At 42.4% G+C, this 21,279-nt stretch overlaps 1 protein-coding gene across 3 annotated transcripts in view; it reads right to left on the bottom strand.

The window, feature by feature from the left end:
• The window catches only part of GALNT13 (polypeptide N-acetylgalactosaminyltransferase 13), a 117,782-nt gene that overhangs the window by 40,991 nt on the left and 55,512 nt on the right, over positions 1–21,279 (bottom strand). For all 3 annotated transcript variants that reach the window (XM_076057592.1, XM_032946085.2, XM_032946086.2), the window contains one exon: positions 2,122–2,288. In XM_076057592.1, the coding sequence (XP_075913707.1) occupies positions 2,122–2,288 (167 nt within the window). The remainder of the gene's footprint in view (positions 1–2,121; positions 2,289–21,279) is intronic.

The following is a 21,279-nucleotide window of genomic DNA, read 5'->3' as shown; positions in this document are numbered from 1 at the left end:
TAAGTTAATATGAATTGTAGATAACGAAGCAGAATTGTGTGCCGTCACAGTCTCTTTCCGATGCTTCACCCCATCGAGTCAAACCCCTTGCAGTAAGTTAAGCCTCCAGTCAGAAGGCTTATAGCAGCGTACTTAGTGCTCACTAATTCGATTTGAGAATTAACAAAAGTTTATTCTCAGCAGTTGCACTTGCAGAGTTAACTACTACAGAGGACATGACTTCTGATCAAAGCTAGCGCTTGTCAATCCACCTAAAACAAATGTTTAATTCAAACGCAGCCATTTAAGCGTTGCACTGCCTCTTCAGGAAGCATGGCTGAATCTATCAGAAAATCCATTCATCAGGGTGATACCAAAATGTCCACGGACAAGTGCATTGTGCGCATGTTGATCGAAGAATTGCAGCGTTCACTTAGCTGCTTCAGGCTATCTCCTTCTGGCACCGCCTAGGGACACTGTTTATTAAGATGGAAAGCGACAGCGGACAGATTAGCCCTGAGCATTCCTCGACACTCAACATGCACACCACTCTTCCTTAGCTTCAGGATGTAACGCTACACTTTGAGAAATCGGAGCCTAATTATGACCAACATGAAAACAGGAGAAAGAAATACTGAGCAAATAAACAACTGGAAATATTACACATGTTCGCTAAATATTGCGAAGCAGAGTAGTTAATTTACATAATGACGGGCATCTGCTATACATTATTAGATTTACTGTATCTCAATCAAAGCGTGCACCATTCATTACAAGAACCGGAAAGAAAATGTATATTTTATAAACAGACGCTTCTAAAATGACATCTGTAATGTGGAAATGGTAGGAAATCACACAAACTATCCACTATTATAATAAACCTGGCAAAGCACCATCATTACTGTCAGTTACTATAATCTACTATAAAGGTCACCTTGACCTTTTCAGGAGTGCTGAAGAATCTGTATCACATTCAGAGCGCGTTTTTTTATTCGAGCACATTCACTTTCCTCCAGCAAATGAAACCCAATGGCGTAGTCAAGATTCAAAGAATTACAGTCTACAATTTACTCTGGCAAAATCCTTCCACATGCGACTCATGGCAATGACCCAGACAAGTGTGTATCGATCACAGTCATTTATACTATTGAGACCACCATGGGTCACTCTGAATTCTCACGTATTATCGGGAAAGAAAATCTACAAATATAACACAAAGGTGACCCATGAATATGTTCCGGTCACGAAAAGAGGGAGTAAATACAGCACTTCCTCTGCCACGGAACGTCTTGAGCAGTGTCTCACGGTGCGCCCCCTAATAACCGTGCAGAAGAACAGACATCCATCTAGAATCGGAAACAGATGACAAAGTGCTTATCAGGCAATTTATAGCTACAGGACTGTTCTGTTCCTGTTGTTGCCCAGTAATTTAGGAAAGATATTACCAAAGTATGCCATCTGCTGTGAAATGGAAATTAAAGGCTAAATTCAATATTGTGCACACATTGTCTACCGTTTCATAACCCAAATAAAATTTGACAATCCCATGCAGCTAACATATTAAAGTGTTTTTTACATTCACGTGGGTGTTCCTTTTCATTAAATTATTCCCCCTATTTTTTTCCCCCATTACCCCAATCTCATCCCGATTGTGCTACCGGCGTCACGGCAAGAGACAAAGGGCGTTGTTGGATCTGTCGCAGTGTAATGCAATCCTTCATGTTGGAGAATGGCCCTCGGAAGTAGATATCACAGAGTAACTTCTGATCAACAAAAAGCAGATGGCTGTACTTCTTGCTCGCTCTGCTCATAAGAGCAAGGTTTGTTGCATGACGATGAAAAAATATTAAATTCTCGGGAGCTGAAATCTAGCCAAATGACATGCAGAACCAAATTTAATGTGATGGATTTTCTTTGGTGCAATCATCGGTAACTGGGCGGAGACCATCATTTCACTTAACTTGAGGACCCAATTTAATCGCAGGAGGCTGCCTGGATTTGAACCCAGGGACCGCGACAGTTGCCAAGTCGGCACTCTCGCCTCCAAGCCACGCCGCCATCCCACACGGGGTGTTCCTCGCAAAAGAGACAATGCACCACCGCCGAGTTAAACTAAAGAGTGTTAAATGCACGAATGCTTACCTCGCTCGCTGGCGTCATCCACCAGGATTATCTCCTCAAGCATGTGGCGTGGGGAGCGGCCAATAATGCTGTGCACTGTGCGCAACAGTGTGCTCCAAGCCTCGTTGTGGAACACAATTACCACACTCGTCTTCGGCAGCCCGTCTGGGTACACCTTCGTTTTGCACCTGGAAAAACAGAGTTGCACAGGGAGGAAACAAATGGGAGAACCTTGAGACTCTCAACAATGAGCATTCTTCAGAACTGTAATATCCAAATCATAGACTGTTGTATCGAGCTTCAAATGACTATCAGCATGTCAGTGTCAAAAATAGCAGTCACGTATTGATATTTAAACTTGTTCTAGGGAGGTCAATAATTAATTCCCAAAACCAGATGCATCTGCATTATTTACTGGAATAACAAAGAAAACAACAATTATCATCAATTACTTATAATGTCTCGTGCAATTAAAAGTTTGTTTTCTATGCCTTACACAAGCATGTCAGAATGCTGACCGCATGTTCCAATTAAGAAAATTATTATTTTCCTGTCTGAAGCGTTAAAGGAGCTGTCAACCACAACCACATTATTGTAATGAAATAAAAAAAGGTCTACATTCAAAATCGGTAGTAGGTAAATTTACTGTCTACTCCTGAGATTGGTTACCGTAATTTATGCATTTTAACAATTCCTTTTAGCTTAGTTTTTTTTTGCTCCAGCTGTCTATCAACCCCCGGCTTCTTTAGGGATTCTAGGCTGCAGGTTGGTGTGCAGATTAAGCCATTAAGGCAATGCAAGGGGGCGACTGCAGATTAGGCCTGAAGAGCTTTTCCAGATGTTGGCTCCAAGCCCGGCTTGGGCGACCAGAGTAGCAAGGGTCATGGCTCGAGCCCTAATTGAAACATTGCAGCACTATCTGTCATTAGGGACAATGTTGGTAGCTAATCCAGTTTGTCAGATATAACTTAGAGCTGTCAGAAATCGCAGGCAGATACTGAATAAATGAGCGTTCTCATGCAGACGTGGTATTTCATTTTGCAGGAAAAAATTGCTCCATGTCACTAATTGCTATCTGGAAGGATGTTGCCATGTGAAAAATGTTGGGAAGATATTTCAGAAGGATTGCTTGATTTGAAAAAAGAAATTAAATGGGTAGGCGTTCCAAAAAATATTCAGAGGCTGGCATGCATAACGCACCATAACTATTCTAAATTTGAAGCTTTCGTGACTGCAAGGATCCATACTCTTTGGTTCTATTCGGTAAAGTCACGTTTTATTTTTTACCTACGTGACTTTACCGAATAGAACCAAAGAGTATGCACCATAACTAATTTATGTAATACAAATAATAGTTTTCACGCAGACTCTCATTCTGCTGTAAAATTGTGAATTCCACATGTGGCTCGAGGCTTCAGTTTATGCTTGTTTCATGTCCAAAAGGCAAGACCAGCATCTAACACACCCCTAAAAGTGCTGACCAGAATCCAACTACTTTGTTATTTAACACCACAGCCACAGAATGCCACCTCCGTGGTGCCGCCTTCGTCAATACGAATAAGCAGAATAGTAAAATGCATTTAGTGGTCCTTGAGTGCATACTTTGAGAGAGAAAAAAAACTACAGCAGCCACATAGCGCACAGTCTTGCATTTAAACATTTAAGCCTTCCATTTTTATCCTCCTTGCCCAAGCTCCTAATACCACAGACGAGCACCAGGAGAGTCTGCTTATCACTGGTCCTCTAAACCTTTTTATATTTTTAGACATAATACGAAACTGCTGACTCTCATTAAGTGCGTGCTGCTTCCCCCGAAGATTCCGAAACATCTGGAACCACATAGCTTCTGGAAAGCGACTTGATTGTGTTTGTGGATTGCAAGTCTGTTGCCAATGCTGCACACAAATGTACTTTAAAAAAGGGAAGACCAAGTGGTGCACTAACTCAAATGAACGTTGGGACAATGTTCTGCTCCAGTGGTGGCCCTGAGTGAGTGGTGGATATTCCATATTATAATGTCAGAGGCCAATCTCCACATAGGACAAACATTGTTGACTTCCTACAGAAGGCAACTAATTTCATGAAACACAAAAAGGATCATAAGCCTAAGTGACCACAATCCTGGATTTAAACTTGCAACCTTTGGGGTTGAACACTCTGCCAGCATCAGCAGCAGGCTGAATATATGCATATAATATACACAGCCTTATACAACCCAGTAAGTGAATTAGTTATATATTAGAATGGCACGACAATTGAGTTACTTGCTCAGCAACAATACAACATTTAAAACGGTTGCCATATGTAACCATTGCTTAAAATTCTGTATTGGACATGCGTTCAGCCTCCCCGCGCAGAGAACATGCGCTAAGAGAGGAGCAAATGAAGCGGCCCGGTGGCACGAGACCAGAACGGCCTACAGCGACACGGGCTCAGCGCCTTGTGAATAGATGGTCAATGGGCGGGAGCAGTGTTCATGGCCCTGTGAGATACATGTGCCACTTGATATAGTGGCGATGTCAGTTTTGTGTACACGCACAAGTTAACACCATTACCTGTTGAGAAATAGCTAACATAATTTTGCGGGAAGAAGCGTACGATAGCTGCCCTTGATACATCAGGGCAAAAATGACATGTATTAGACAATGAATGGACAACTATTGCTGGTTTTAAACAAGAACATTACAAGTTCACACATGGGCTAGATACCATTTGCTATTGAGTTTGTGTGACGGAATAGCAATGGCTTTGCAAAAAAAATTATTGCATCACATGGACTCAATGGCAAGTGTTCATTAGCCTGTGTATAATAATTTAGTATTGTGCCACAAAGAAGTACTGTTCATTTGAGTGTTAGTGAATTATCTGCCTGTTCATCAACAACAAAGCGAAAGATTATTTGTAAGTGACATGAGTATTTGGCCAGAACAAAATATAATTGTACTCTAGAATAACATGCTGCATTTTGAAACTCTCTTCATTGTAGCATCTATTGCAGCTTATACTTTTTTTATTGTGATCTTCCCTCCAAATGAAATATAGCATTACCATCAGGCGAATTCTTCTCAAACATAATTAAAAAATAAACATTGGAAGTTTGGATACTTCAAATAAAAATAAATTAACTGCACAAGCCTTTATATAAAACGATGAGTGAACCCGGAAGAGATCGAGTTATAAACAATGGAATGCATATCTTTCTAAAATACCATCCCCATCCCACTCTCCTCCACCAATGGCTCTACCACATGCACTACACTTCAGTAGAGCGATTCATGGTAATTATTCTTCCAGAGCAGACAAATCTCATTCTTCCAAGAGTGCCACTCACTCGATAACCCCCCTGTTAGCATCCCATCAGTACTGAAAAGTTATTTACGGAGGCATAACTAGACAATCATACCAAGTCCGTTCTTCCCCAAATGCACTTCTCAACAAAGCCCCACTACCTGAAAATCGCATTGCTGAAACTTGAAATCGTCACCAGATTTTACTTACACCAGCTTCTGACTGAAAAAAAAATAACAACGCATGGGTAACCTCCATGGGAACACGAGGGATTCACTAGTTGTCCATAGAAGCCACTTAGCTGGATTTTGAATTTATACATGGATTGCCATTCAATTCATATCGCTAGAAAAGTAGAATCAAAACTTTAATTGTTTTAAATACCAATCCAATGCAGAATTATGATTTGCTTACAGGATAATATTTAAACATGTGCATGCACCACAGGTGAAAGTGAACAGAGTTGTGTGTGTTCTATGTAATGCACATGTTAGCAGCGCCTGATCACCATACCCAAGCCTGCTAAGGCAGCAGGCAGGTTTAATGGGAGGCCCATGCAAAGTTTGGTTTTAGTAATTTAAGCTGCTATCTGGCCACGGTGTGGCTGTGGCATCACAAAACAATGGAAGGTAGTGCCATCTCTTAAGATGCCCCAATGAAAAAAAAGTAAATCATATAAAGGGCATGGACAGCCTAGCTTCAGTCTGATGGAGAGCATCAATCAATCAAAATGCTTTTTATGCAGATAAAAATAGGATTTTACTGAGATTAAATGTTTTTAAACGCTGACAGAAAGGTAACATACGTGGAAATGTTGTTCATTTGTTGTAGTTTATTTACATACACCTTAATCAAGCTCAGCCATAAATAACAATAATCCAAAAAGTCAGGAAAGCCTCACTCAGTCAAGACTATTTCAATATTGTGCTACACCAAAATACTCCACCAGTTTCACTTTGAGTAGTTTTCATGTTGCAGGGATTCGTTCTTTAGTTCTTTTTGTGCTATTAGAGAAATTTAAAATTGCACTGCACATGAATACGTTTTAATTTTCAGAGGAAATGCAGTATATAAATATGATAATATAGTGTAAATTATTCCTCAGTGGTTAATATGAAACACTAAAAAAAACTCACTTAGAAGCTATCTACCAGAGGTTGATGGAAATATTTTTATTCATGGGCATTTGATGATAATCATCACGTTCTTAAACATTTTCGTCTGCATTAAGTTAAGGGCTGGAAATTCTGTATAAAAATAATTAGAAAAACATCCATCGATGCTCCATTATATTTACAATGGTCAAAAACATGGGTCTGTAAATCCATTTATGCTATGCTATACAGGTATCCCTCGATTTACAAACATCCCAAAGCGCCACACTGGCCAACGTAAACGTAATTGATAAGTTATCGACCCATTTCAATTAACGAAATTGAATTTCCACGTGAACAAAATTTCACATGGCATGCGGCATGAGATCCAACAAGAACCACCTGGGAGGCTACGTTATCCGTCCATGACAGTGTCACGGTATTCCTACAGTTGCAACAGGAACGCCGAAACATTACCTTTCTAGTCAATCCAACATGTAGATCTGTTGCCGAGTTCTCTGAAAAAGGTTAATTGTTTGAATATCATTCTTATTCAATCCTTTTAATATTTGTTATTTTTTATTATTATTTTTGTATTGTGCAAAGTGATGTCGGTGAATGTATTTAGGTTAGGAGTAAAGTTGGAATGGCTGTCCAAATCCCTGCTTTTAGTATTAAATTAATGGTAAAAGCCATTCTGATTTACAACATGTTGTATTATACATGTTTTTTGAAGAACGCATCCCTTTCGTACATTGAGGGATAACTGCATTTAAATTCATCTGTGCTTTTTCGTATTTTCTCTGCTGTATCATCCGTCTCCGTTACACTATCCGTTCCATATATGCGCTTTCATATGTATCGTCTCTCATTTGTACTGGTTTTACCATCAGCACAATGCAATATGTTTCGTATGATCCGACTGCCTTACCTGCATTCCAAGTGTTGTTTTGCTCAGTCTCTATTGTTTAAATTGTCTGCATCAATTTGTGATGTTAGTTGTATTGCCTATTCTGCCTGTTCTTTGTGTCCTATTTGATATCGTTTGCTTTATATTTCGACTTTCCCGTGTCTGTAACGTACTGGCTCTCTGGCCCGTTTATATTGTCGAATTTGCACCATCTAATTTGGTCCTGCCTGTATCCCTCGTTGATGATTAAATTAAAACTGGCTGTGACATTCTTAATCATACCCCTTTCCAGGGCCCAAGGAGAATGAGACCACCCCAGCTCACTGTTCAGCCATTCCAACACCGACAAGTACTCCCACCCCAGGACACAATCTAACGGTACCACCACCACCACCACCACAGAATATGGTGGTGGTACCATTAGATTCCCCAATATTTCAACTCGACCACACACCTCTACCTGAGTCTACCACCCACTTAAACAATCCCATACCTACTTCCCCAGACCAAAAATACTCACTGCCCTGAGCTTCCTACCCACTCCGCACATCTCACAGGATCCCCAAGTGCCCCACTGGCCAACGATTCAAAATTGCTTTGCCAGCTCATCACCACGAAGTTGTATCCAGAGACACCAGCCACCTCCTGTTCATTTCGCCCTGCCGAATGTCCACTCAATTAATTGAGTCACTTCTCATCCACGATCTCCTGCAAGAGGGCACCACTGACATCCTCTGTCTCAATGAGGCTTGGCATGCCCCCTCTGGGCTTTAATCACTCTCTGACACTGTCCTCCCCGGCTACCGCCTCCAACAAGCATGCGCCTTCCTCTGGCATGGGTGGCGGGACTGTTATCATCTCTAAACCGAATTCTCTGACGTAAATTCACAATTAGTACCTCTTTTGAGCATCTCTCCCTTCACGTCTCACCCCTCTCCAACATCAAACTCTTCGTCTACAAACCGCCGAAGCCAAATACAAATACAAATTTCATGTACAAAAGATTTGCTAATCTCACCTTGGCATTGTCCCTCATCCCCTCCTCTAACCATTACTGGTGCTTGTAACAAAAATGTTGAGGATCCATTGTTCAACTCTCTGCCAGCCTCATTTTCTAACAACAGCAACCGCCATTCGCCACTAAGTGGTGGTGACATCACCACGACGCTTGTGCCAGGCCATATGCACCTTGAGGCCACGTGAAGTGTCGAACGCCCGCTGGCAGGAGGTCACAGGGCAGACCCAGGTGCCACGGGTCGACTGACTGAGATGACTGGCTGATGCACCAACTGTGCCCCCTACTGTGCCAACCTGCTGTTCTTTAGCCACACGGCGCTCCGCTCGTTGTTGTGAGCGTCGCTCCTCCGCCCTCCGTTGTTGTTGGAGGGCGACTGCCTCCAACTGCCCAGTAGCGTCCTTCACGAGCCTCCTCCACAGAGGCCGATCTTGACACCGCTGGTACCAGTCATCGGCAAGTCCACTCAGCTCCACGTCCTCCTGTACCACATCACTCCATCTCCTCTCTAGCCCGTGCCGCGCCCGTTTAGCCCCCTCGATCCGGCTGAACAAAAGCTGTTTCGGCATGCGGTGGCTGGGCATGCGGGCTACATGACCCAGCCAACGCAGCCTTGCCTGCCGGAGGAGCTCACCGATGGGACCTTGCCCAGAACTTTCAAGGATTTGTGAGCTCCTCACACAATCCAGCCTGGCTAAACCCAGGATGGGTAGTAGGCAGGCCAGCCTAAATGTTTCTAACTGGCGAAGATGTTCCATTAGGGGGGTCCACGTTTTGCAAGCGTAGAGAAGGGAGGGAATGACCGTGGCCAAGAAGACCTGAAGCTTAGTGCGGAGCGACAGACCAGGTAGCTTCCACACGGCGTTACGCAACCGATGAAAAGATATTGCCGCTCGACTGATTCGGAGTGAGACCTCTGCTGTTAAACTGGAGCCGGTCATAAGCACACTGCCCAGGTATGGGAAACTCTCCACTCTCTCCCCAACTGCCCCATCACCGATTGGGAGTTGTGGGGGTGGAGTGTCCGATGGTACAAAATACCCAGGCAGGTGCTTAGTTTTGGTGGGGCTGATGGTAAGGCCCCATCTCTTAGTGGCACGCTCCAGTCTCAGCAGCAGCGTCTCCAACTCCTCCTCTGAATGAGCAGCTATTACCAAATCATCGGCATTCATAACGTGGTTGAGCAATAGGGAGCCATCCTTTGACCGCACCCGGGCTTCGATCAGCCTCCCATTATATCTGTACAATATGGAGATTCCCCCGGTACAGCTATTGAAGGCTTCACGAACTACGTGTTCAAAATAGATGTTAAATAATGTGGGAGCCAGAGGACATCCCTGTCGCACCCCAAGGTGTACAGGGAATGGCTCTGACTCCCGGCCACGTAGTTTTACCCGGGCCCGCTCACCATCATGAAGGTCCTTAATGATCGTGAGCAGAGGGTCAGGTACTCCAAAAGCACGAAGAACAACCCAGAGCCCAGGCCTACTGATGGTATCATAGGCCTTGACCTAGGCTTGACCTATGATACCACCTGTCCCACCCCCACACCAGTACTCACACCCACTTCCACATGATAATGACTCTCTTCACTGCTTTCTCTCTCAAATCGTTATCCAAACACTCTATCATATCAAAAGGCCATCCTACCTACTCTCTTTTGGACCCCATCCCTGCTTCTCTTTTACCTCCACTCATCCCTCTTAAAATTCCCAATTCCTCATCTCTCTTCAATCCTTCCCTCACCTCTGGTGTTTTTTATGCCATCTTCAAGTCAGCCATCATAATTCCCCTTCTAAAATATACCCTCTATCGACCCTTCTAGTCCTGCCAACTACCGGACAATCTCCATCCTCCCTTCTCTAAGCTTTTTGAACGTCTTTGTCGATTCCTGACATACTCACTACATCTCATCAAATTCTCATCCTCATTTCCGATCTGAATTCCACCCCTTCCATTCCACTGAAATTGCCCTCCTCACTGTATGAAGTCACCTCACAAACTCTGCCCATTCTGGCCTCTCCTCAATCTCCATTCTCCTTCTTTCATTCGATCACCCCACATTTATTTCCTCTATCTCCGGTCTCGCTATGTCCAACACAGCCCTTTCCTGGCTTCAGTCTTAGCTTTCTTCACACACTTCTGTTTCTTTGAACCACTCCAACATTTCTTCATTTTACTGTTCCCATCACTTCTTTGCCGACGACACCCACATTTTATTTTCCTTTTTCTCCTTTACCCCTGACCTCTCATCCCGCATTTCTGACTGCTTAACCGCTGTCCAATCCTGGACGTCACACCACTACCTCTCCAAAAATCCTTCTAAAACTTAAATCCTCTTCTTCCCTTCTCCCCACTCCGCTCCACCCTGTCTGACCACATCATTCCCTCCCTTCTCCCTCAACCCTGCCTCCTCTGCTGATAACCTTAGGGCCATCTTCAACTCCACATCTATGCCAATACCGCTTTCACCTATTCACTATTTGCAAAATCCATCCCCTCATCTCACTATCTGCTGCTAAACTCCTGGTTCACTCCCTCTTTTTCACTCACCTTGACTATTGCAACTCTCTTCTTCTCGGCCTTCCTGCCTATGCCTTCACTCCGCTTGAACAGATACAAAATGCCTCAGCCCGGATCATGGTTAACCTACCCCACAATTCCCACACTTCTGCTGTACTTTCCCAACTCCACTGGCTCCCTGTCCACTATCACTGTCTGTTTCCCTCTAGTATATAAATTCCTCCGTCGTTTTGCCCCAGCTCCCCTCGCTTCTCTCAAATATTAATCCATCCCCTCCTCTACACTCCCAGTATCGCTTTCGTTCCTTTTCCCTGCTTGCTCCCCTTCACTGGAACAAACTCCTACTGCACATAAAACAATCATCTTCACCGACCTGCTTCCATTCCTCGCTTAACAGTCATCTCTTTCTTCCTTGCCAATCCTACTGCTACTCCCTGCCCCCCAGCTACGACCAGGCCAACCCCAACCCGTCCTCAACGACTCCCACCAGTCCTAACCGCCACCACAACTACATCACCACTTTTAACAACCCCACTCTTTATTTTTGTAAAGTTCCTTGGACTAAGGCGCTATATACATCTATATAAGATAAGAGATATAGGTGTCTCTGTAACACCTCTCCTGGTTCCCTCTTTACTTCTCAAACCCCTTATAAGGTTACATATAAGGACAATCTTCCTCTGAGAAACCTATATTAAAGTGTCCCGCAAGATGCCATCCTCAGCCCTCTGCACTTATCAATACAATTCTCCTTCTACTTGGAAAAATAATCTCCAGGTCTCACCTTGAGCAAATTTGATAACGAGGACACCCTCACTCTGTCATCTTAGATTGATTAAAACTTCTTCCAGCTAATTGTTGTCAAAACCTTATTTTTTTAAAAGGCCACGCTTTGTAAATATTCCAGTTTGAGCAGGAAACCTTTTAAACTCTGTAATTCACACTGGCCAAGAATGTGTATAAATATAAGCTGTCGTTCATCACGAGGCCTTTTTATCTTACCACATCTGAACTCTGCAGGACCTCATGCCTCGACCTGAAAAACATCTCCCACACCTGCCAGTTCCTTAGCCTCATCCATGCCTTCATGACGTCGACTTGACAATGGTTACTCTCTCCACTATGGCCTCAACAAATCCCTCATCTAAAATTTCTGCATGTTTAAACATGCCGCTGCAAGACTTCTCACCCGCAATCCCCTCCATGTACTTTCTGCGACATCAACCAAAGCTTTCTGTCAAAGCCCCCAGTCAACATTAACTTGGTGAGTGAGTGATCGCTCATTTCCCTATGCTGTCCTCAATGTGCGAAACGTCCATCCTCATCCAGCTATCAACTCCATGCCTTTATTCGAGTACAGGCTCAAGAGCTTCATTTTTGCCTCGATAAAAAAAACCCCACTGCCTCTGTAGAGTGCCTCGATATGGAGCTGAATTTGGGTACTATTTTATATATCCAAATTATACCGTATTGTATAGCAGCATAAAATTTGACACACAACGTTGCAGAATAAATTGTGTATCACTTACAGCTAAATGGAAAGTGGCAGTCAATGATTCACGGCCATACAATGTCTCATCTCTAATGGCTGTTGGCAAATATTCTGATCACGCTGGACTGTAATGTTCATCATTTAAATGCTGCCAAAGATCCGTGCTTGAAAATTGTATGCATCTTGACATAGCTGACAAGAACAGTTGTTGAGCTATAGATCACATCATGTCTCTTTATGACCTTTCAAATGGTAACGCAATTAATTTAACAAATGGCCCAAGCTAATGCTATTTATAGTACTTAATTAGTGTTTTCGTTTTGTGATGCATTAATTCAATTTGACTCAACGTCCCTTATTTATCCAGAGCACGGCCCATTACGGTTCACTCACTTTGCAGGGGAGCAGCTTTCTTGTAATTTAGTTGCAAAGAAACTGTCAAATGTTAAAATTGGAAAGTACAGCAACACAGTGGCATCCCTATTATAATTTTTATTGCAAAAGTTAAAGGATATTGCGCTTCTTGGGTTTCGTTTTTATGGGTTTTATTTGTTCTTTAAATGCTCTTTTAATACCCATTTTTAAGGAACTAGCCAAACATCCCAATGTAGGAATTTTTTGGGAAAAAAGTATGCGCTCAGTGAGGCTGTTCCAGAGCAAAAAAGGATATTTAATCATTTAAAAAATCATGTCATACATACAAAATACTCCTGTGTAACACATCAAAAACTTTTTTTAATCATTATTATGCATGTGTAAAATTCAACTACTTAAAACAGTGGAATTTGTAGAGCATGAAATTTTAAACTAGTGTTATTTCTTTTCGCCGCTTGCTATCAAATACCGCACGTCCGTGTCACGTGAAGCCAGAGCTGTTGACGTGACAGTGAAGCACTCTGCGTCAGCTGCCATCGCTGTTCTTAAGGAAATCTGAGAGCTATTACGTGTGTCAATACTCCTACAGTACTATTACGCCTATGTTGTATAATGCGAATACGAAAAATGACTTAAAAGTCACCATATGCTTGGTCGTATGAGGCGGCTTCTTTGCAGATTTTGTTGCGGAAGGACAAGAGGTGGAAATGCTTACGTCCATCATTCTGTCAGGGAATCCAGAAATAATGTTTTATAGCGAGTGGGAGCAGTGTGGCGCTAGAAGTTAAACGCTGTTCTTAATTTGATTTATAGTCGCCATTACTCAGATGGATATCATCAGAAAGCCAGCCTGAAGGTGTTTTTCCCATACTCATTGTCTTATCCTTTTTGGCAAGTACAGCTGAATTTTTTTATTATGCAACCCACTTAAAACGGCTAATTAATGCACATGCCTGTGGGAATCCCTTGGTGTGCACCTGTATAGCGCTAGTTAATTTGCAATTCAAGAACTCTTACACAAGGCCAGCTGTAGGTTTTCAATGTGGCATACACACCATTATCTCATGAACGGATAGAAGAGAATGTGTTTTGTCATCCACAATTGACATGAATGAAAGTGCAACGAATACAAATGAAATATTACATGTTGGCATTGCTTGTCATTTCAGAAAAGATTTTCCAAGAGGATGAGTTAGCAAATTGGTCTGTTTTGATAAATTACATGATATAGGAGACTTATGGATTCGTAAATTAGTTGAAAGCTATAACTAACACCGAACAGTAATTGGATCATTGCCTAAGTGGCACTGATTAATAATACATTTTACTGTTTTTATTCCTTTTAGCTAAATACAAATAAATCACCAACCACTGCTGCAATTACAGCTGGTTTATTATTTAATTTGTATCGTAGTGGACTGTGTATAAGCCAAAGTTTTATCCCATAACCGTAATTCAGTAGCTACAACATACAAATATGGAGGCACTCTCAAATCAGGCCTACTGCTCAAAATGTACATTTATTAATATAAACTTTAAGTTAAAAGGCAGTGTTTGTTAATCTACACCGCTGGTGGAAAGCTTTTAGCATGTACTTTTAAAATCACAGCTAAGAGTTTTATGTCCTATTAAATAACGTACGAACATTTTGTAGCCCGTGACAATATCGGCTACGAACATTGGTAGGCTGTGGTACATACCACCACAAGGCATTTCGAATGCTATTAACAGCTAGACCATATATTGTGGTTGAAAATATTCTTTGGGGAACTGATTTTTTTTTTCTTGAAGAAAGCCGAATAATTCATTTTTTTACAAAAAAATTATATGTTCAATATATATTTATTTTTCGAGTCAATCAATGTCCAAAAACAAGGTTGCCAGGAGCAGAGCACATGGTGGGGGGGGGGGCGGGGACTGATGTGTCCAAGGGCACTGGTTCATCAATCGCGCCAGTTGACCACATGCCCTGCTCGTGGTGACTCTGCACTCTCGCCAAGTCCGGCTTCTCGAGGTTTTACCCAAGGGACTGTGTGCGCTTGAATGCTGGCTGGTAAACACGTTTGAGGGGGCTGATCCCGATTAGCCCTAGCCACCTACCACCACCTATGGTAAAGGCCACACTCAGCATTTCACAACATTTGCTAAATTCTGCGTGGGATGAGAATAGCAGACTAAAGCACATCTCAACAGCACCAATGTTGATGAGAAGGCAGAGTTGTTTGTACGAATGCGCAGACGTGACAATGTAGAAGAGAATATCTTTCTTTTGTATTGATGTGTTGGCATGCTCACTGAGAGTGGAATGGCCTTGCTCATAGTGAATCTCATTGAGACCAATCTTCGAATCTGCCAAAACAATAGCTAATCTACTTGGTAGAGTCTGGGTTCTGTGACCTGCTCTGCAATCACACAGACTGCACAGCTCTTAGCCTGTTGTGACAGACACTATCAAAGCTCCAGGGCTAATCTTAACATGTTTTATATTTTTATTATTTTATTGTTTCCCTTCTACGTGACTTTACCGAAAGAACCAAGAATATGTTGTAAACCAGTTGACGCTTCGGACGCTATGCACCAAACTATCGTCACGCTGTTGCTAAGCCTTTTTTAATTGCATTTTACACTGTAATTGCGAGATTAATGTCATGTGATCATAAAATAAATAACACGAAACTACACGTGAAAGGAGCCTACTCTTGTGGAGTAAAACACGAGGCATGTACTCTCCAGAAACCTGGTTTTCTAAGGCAGCCATCAGCATGTTCTGTAACATCGAGAACGTGAATCAGTGACCAGTCAAACCAGAAGGCAATTTTTTAAAATACAATCATCTGCACTGGAAATCTAAACACCTGCCACTTCTGCAGCCCTGTGTAATAGCTCACGACGTCGCCTTCCACAACCAGAAGTCCTCAGTGACAATACCACAGCGACCAAACACAAAGACAATAATATATCCTGCCAGACCAAAAACGGACTCAACGCAACGTAAAAATTAGAAACATAACTCACAACTCTAACCAATATTCGAGTGGCAAAGAAGGCAGGAAGTGAAACATGCTGAAGGCTGACTTAGAAGACCAGGTTTCAGGTAAGCGCAAACCTATTTTTTACTACCGTCAGCATCTTCAATAATATCGTGAACTAATAGCAGAGCAGTGCCCTAGGGAGGGAGAATAAGAAACAACTGCCTCCAAATGCTGCAAGGCACCAGCACCCAATCGAAGCTGACGCCTCTTGCAGAAGGTGTCCAGCTTATAGCGCACAAATAATGGGAGCGGGGGAGGCCGAGCAGCCACCATACAAATTTTCCGAAGAGGAACTTCCCTGCTCTGCTGGCCCCATGGACAGCGCCATGGCCCTCGTGCATTGAGGCCTGAAAATCACTGGAAGCTGGATAACCCTCAGCTCATTGCCTACACAATGCACATTTCGCTGCAATGCATCAGATTCAATGTGGCTGACCTCCAATTCTGACTTAGAAGGACCAATTGCCCTTCTCCAGAGACCCTACCTCTGAAAAGATCAGATTCGGAATCAAAACAGGAAAATGAAGATAAGGATGAGGTTAAAGCAGCAGAAGAAGCAGAACACGTATAATCAGGGGCGGAGCCAGGGGGGGTGACAGGGGTGACATTCTGCGTATAAGTGTACGACACTCGGTATGGCGGACTCCGTGCAACTGCATTGTCAGAGCGTGTCGCCAACCGATGGTGTTTAGTTTAACAGCCTGACTCTCCAATCATTCTTGAAATAAAAATTTGTTGAATGTCACCCCGGCCTGAAATCCTGGCTCCGCCCCTGCGTATAATGAGCAGCAAAATAAATATTAGAAGCCTGGATTTTGGTCTATTCTTTTCCCACTTCCTTCCCATTTTCCTTCCCATTTTCTTTCCCCTTTGCAGCTGTCTTTTTATTTGATTCAGAGGCATTCTCAGAGATATTGCCAAGGCATATTATGCACTTAGCCAGCCTATTATTTTTCTTCCCCTTATGGGCTATAAGCCTGGCATGATCCAGAAGCTTCTTGATCCTTTCAGTAAGGTCACAAAATTGATTAATCATAGCCCTCTTACCCAACCTATTTTCTAGGGAGGCAAGTTCTACTTCTGTCTGCTCATCCTCGGATTTCTCTCTATCTCCAACACGTTTCACTTCCTTATGGGATTCAATTAGCATGATTGACACAAAATAAGATAAAAGTATTGGTATTACTATACTACTAAATGTCTCCTCCACAGGAGGCCCAATCCAAATCCTCCTCCCAATTTGCTTAATTACCTTCCTCACCCTCTGAGGGTCTGAAGCCTGGAGTCTAACAATCTCTTGCTCATCTGCCTTCAACCCCTGATTCTGCTGAGAACACAACTCACTTGAGGGGGCAAGTGAGGGGGGGGGAGGGGGTCTGTGAGGCATCCTGTGTGGTCTGAGACCCTGATCCATGAGTTTGGATTGGTGAATTCACCTGCGTTAATCGACGGTCTAAGGACCCTGCGGGGAAGTCTCCTGGCCCGTTGCGGTTTGCCAACCCTTTGTGTCACTTGTACTTGCCAATGTCTCCTTTCTTGACTCCGTGCTTTTCCCGCAATCTAAACGTGAGAGGTGCGGGTGGCCCGTCGTCGAGTCTACAAACCACTGCACAAGATTTCCAAGCATGAAGCTTGGTCATGCGCTACTGCCTCTCCCACTGGGGTCAAGCAGGAGGGTAGCAAGGGGAATGAACATTGGGGGCCCACAAATTCGGCACAGACAACTGCTCGGGTCGCCACGACGGTAGCACATCTGCGCACTGTTTCCCACCGTCACGGCGACGTGGCAAGGTGTTGTGGTGGGAGAAAACAAACACTGCTGGAATGTGCAGGGTGTGTCTTCTAAAGACGTTCAATGCAGCACCACACGTGAAACGAAATAAACTTTTAAACAAATGTAAACGTGAGCTCACAGAAAGTCACATGAGCTGTGACGGTGGGGGGGGGGGGGCAGAAATGGCAAGTGTTTATGCTTCCGAGGAAAACTGTCATTCATTGGATTGGACTTCTGGTGTGACTAGGCAAGGAGGCTTTTTCATGGTTTTATGGAATAAGCTCACGGATGCTAATGGTATATTTAAAAAAAAACACTTTGCCGTACAACTGACCTTTAATAAATCTGAATAAATTATGCTGAATACACATCCAGAGCCACTCGTGTTTAATGCATGAATACAAGCATTTATTTAATCACGAGGTTTTATGGGGCACACCTAAACATGATTACAGAAACAGACCTTAATTAAAGTACACAATTTTTGGTTGTAATATACAACACTAACACCCAATAATTGTAACATTTTGGCTAAAACTCAAATGTTTCCTAGCTGTTCATCTTAATGACCACGGCAACATTTGTGTGCAAAGAGCACTTCATTAAAAAGCAAAAGTTATGCACCGATGAATGAAAGTACACAACCACGGTACGTTTATGTTCTGTAAAAAAACACAATAATTGCTGGATAACAACATGTTCTCGGAGCAGCAAGAGGCACATTTGAAATATGTGTTTTAACACAATAATAGATCAACACTAATTGGATTCTGGTTAATTTTGCATGCAAAGGGAGCTGACGAAAGCGGTAATTACCTGACCAACTTTATTTTAAGCAACAGACGCTGACTGCTGCCCACTGTCGTGTGATCTAACCTCTGTGAGTTGCGCTTTATCGAACAAGATCAGCTTTGAAAAGGTCACAGATGAAAACCGAGCCTGTTTTCAGATGTACCACATACATTTTATAAATACTGTGAATACCAGATAGATTACGTCACGGTAAGAAGCATTTGGGCCAAAGCGCCCATGTAATACATTTTTTTAAAGCTTTTTTAAAGCACAAACAACATGACCAAGCATTTACTGCAGTTAAAAAAAAACTGTGTTCCCTTCAACAACCTGCACCATGTGCCAAGCAGCCTGGTACAGGATGGTTTATAAGGTCGCGCTCATTATGCCACAAATGAACCACAATACCTTGCTGATCTCGTCAAGGAGCATAAACCATCACGCAAACTCCGGGCATCCTCGCAGCAGCTGCTTTTGGCTAACCATCGAACAAAAACGGTCACTGCATCACGCACTTTTAGATGCGCTTCTGTGGCCATCTGGAATGCTCTTCCTTCTGATATTAGGAAGCCATTGGAGCTATGCACTTTAAAATCTGAATTGAAAACTCATTTGTTTAGAACTGCTTTTTGTGTTTAGTTTGTTGTCCTCTCTCCTCACCTCCCATTAGCATGGTTGGCTACATATGGTGCAAAATAAAGTTAAACATACATACATACACACCAGATGACTAACAGACCTACACCATTGGTCCCAATTCCCCAGCAGCTCTGCATCAACTAGTCATCGTATTGCCTAGCTAGGTGAATCAGCAGAGGAGGCTAATATTCACTTGGTATGAATACACCTTATGGATTTGGCCATTGTTGCACACAAGACACCGTTTGGTGAACACAGTTTCGTCAAACTGGAGAGGAAATTTAAATAATTAAATTACTACGTTGTCAGGCTCAGTAATGTGAAGAGATAAACAAATAACGTTATATATTTAAACAGTGGTGACCTTTTATATAATAGGAATGACAGCAATTGTCAAGAAGTAGGATTTTTAGTTTCCTGTGAATTCAACAATACTTCAGACAGAGTTGACTAGCGAAAATAAGGGCTCTCGAACCAATACAAATGAAAAGTAGTTCAAATATATACTCCCACAACAAGCCATGGAAATGTAAAAGTAGACAAAATATGAACAAATTACTCAACTTATAAATTGGAAAAATAAACTACATGGTTGTAATGGGTTACTTCGATACAAGAGTTGAGATTACTTTTGGCGAGTTTTGCAAAGGAGACAGGAAAGAGAAGAGAATGTCTCCGAGAGTTCACAGCCATCATGAAGACGAAGTCTATCAACGTATCTTTCTCAAATAAGTAGTCTAGAGAAAGGACATGTAGGCGTGCAAATGTATATATCTGAAATGAAACTGACTCCATTCTCATGGACATCATTCAGATTGTCAGAGATGTCCTCAACAAATTCCGCATGGAAAGTGATCACGGATGCAAGTTACAGTTCAACAACATGCCAAAGAGACGTCAAATTTAATTACAGGCAAAATTAAGGCAGCTAATAGCAAAATTCCGCTTCAGGAGACAAACGGAGATGTGAAGAAACAAACGGAGAGACAGAGATGCAGAGGCAATCAAATGTCCTCCCATATCATCACAGAATAATGGAGTCCCACTCAAGCATATCGAGTGCAGCCACTGAAAGTGGATCTTGATCAAAATGATCAAATAAATGAGTGCGTATTGAATACTACACATTACCCACGAATACATTTGGATAACAAACATGGATGCTGACAAAACTAAATACAAACAGAAGAGTACAACATAGAAGCATGGAGTGGTGCTAATAAAGAAAAAAAGGAACAGATCAGACAGCAAATGAAATACATATTTTGTGTTAAGGGAATTAATTGGGCTTGGACACGACCAATTGCTCGAAGGGCCAATCGCTGATGGATGCGACTGTTGAAGTGGCAGCCAAAGGAGAGAACAATAATAATAATTTACATTTGTAAAGCACTTTTCATCTGTAGATCCCAATGCACCCATGTGTGAAAAGCAGGAAATAAACAGAACCAGGGTAAGCGTCCAGAACTAGGGCATGAAGGCCAATTTAAAGAGGTGAGTTTTCAAGACAGGCTTAATATATCTAACGACTCTGTCTTATTTGCAAAGGCAAAGCATTCCAAAGCTTGGGAGCTGCACCGGCAAAATCCCGATCACCCTGGGAGCAGAGCCTTGACGGAGAGGATGACTACCACAGAGATGGAGTGATGCAACCTACTCATGTGCAGGATTGAGCCGACAATGAGAGATGGCGATGACATGTCGAGGCCTTCATCCAGTGGTTGATAGACCATGGGCTGATGATGATGATGCGAGAGGGTGTGCGTTTTGGTGGCTTTTCAACAGTGGTAAGGTCAATCGGTACCATGTGTATATATGTGCACTTGATAGATTTTGTAAAATGATAACCGATGTTTATTTTAAAACATGCAACTTTATTTTCCATCATTCCTTGATCCATAGGCATATATGCTATGAAAGGCACTACATACAATTTTTTTTTAAATAATATCGATAATATAATTTATGCATCTCCAACCTATTTGTAAGAAATAAAGGTTGTGTGTGTATTTGAAAAATATAACGGGAATGCATTGAACTATCCAAAGAAACATCACATTTTGAAGATGCTATAATTCAAAGGCTACCATAAAAAAACTCCTTTATTGACTTTCCCACTACAGCTATGTTTAAAAAAATGTGAATTTTTTTTAAGGGTTTGATGCTATTTTTATGTTACTATTAAAACATCTTAGTTTTTTGTGCTGTATATTGTAGCACTGCAGATGTTTAGCAAATCACACTA

The sequence above is a fragment of the Petromyzon marinus genome, chromosome 4 (assembly GCF_048934315.1).
Source record: "Petromyzon marinus isolate PM22_M1 ecotype Great Lakes invasive population chromosome 4, UKy_Petmar_22M1.pri1.0, whole genome shotgun sequence".
Lineage (NCBI taxonomy): Eukaryota > Metazoa > Chordata > Hyperoartia > Petromyzontiformes > Petromyzontidae > Petromyzon > Petromyzon marinus.
The sequence above is the reverse complement of the archived record's forward strand: the minus strand, read 5'-3'. Positions and strand labels throughout refer to the sequence as shown.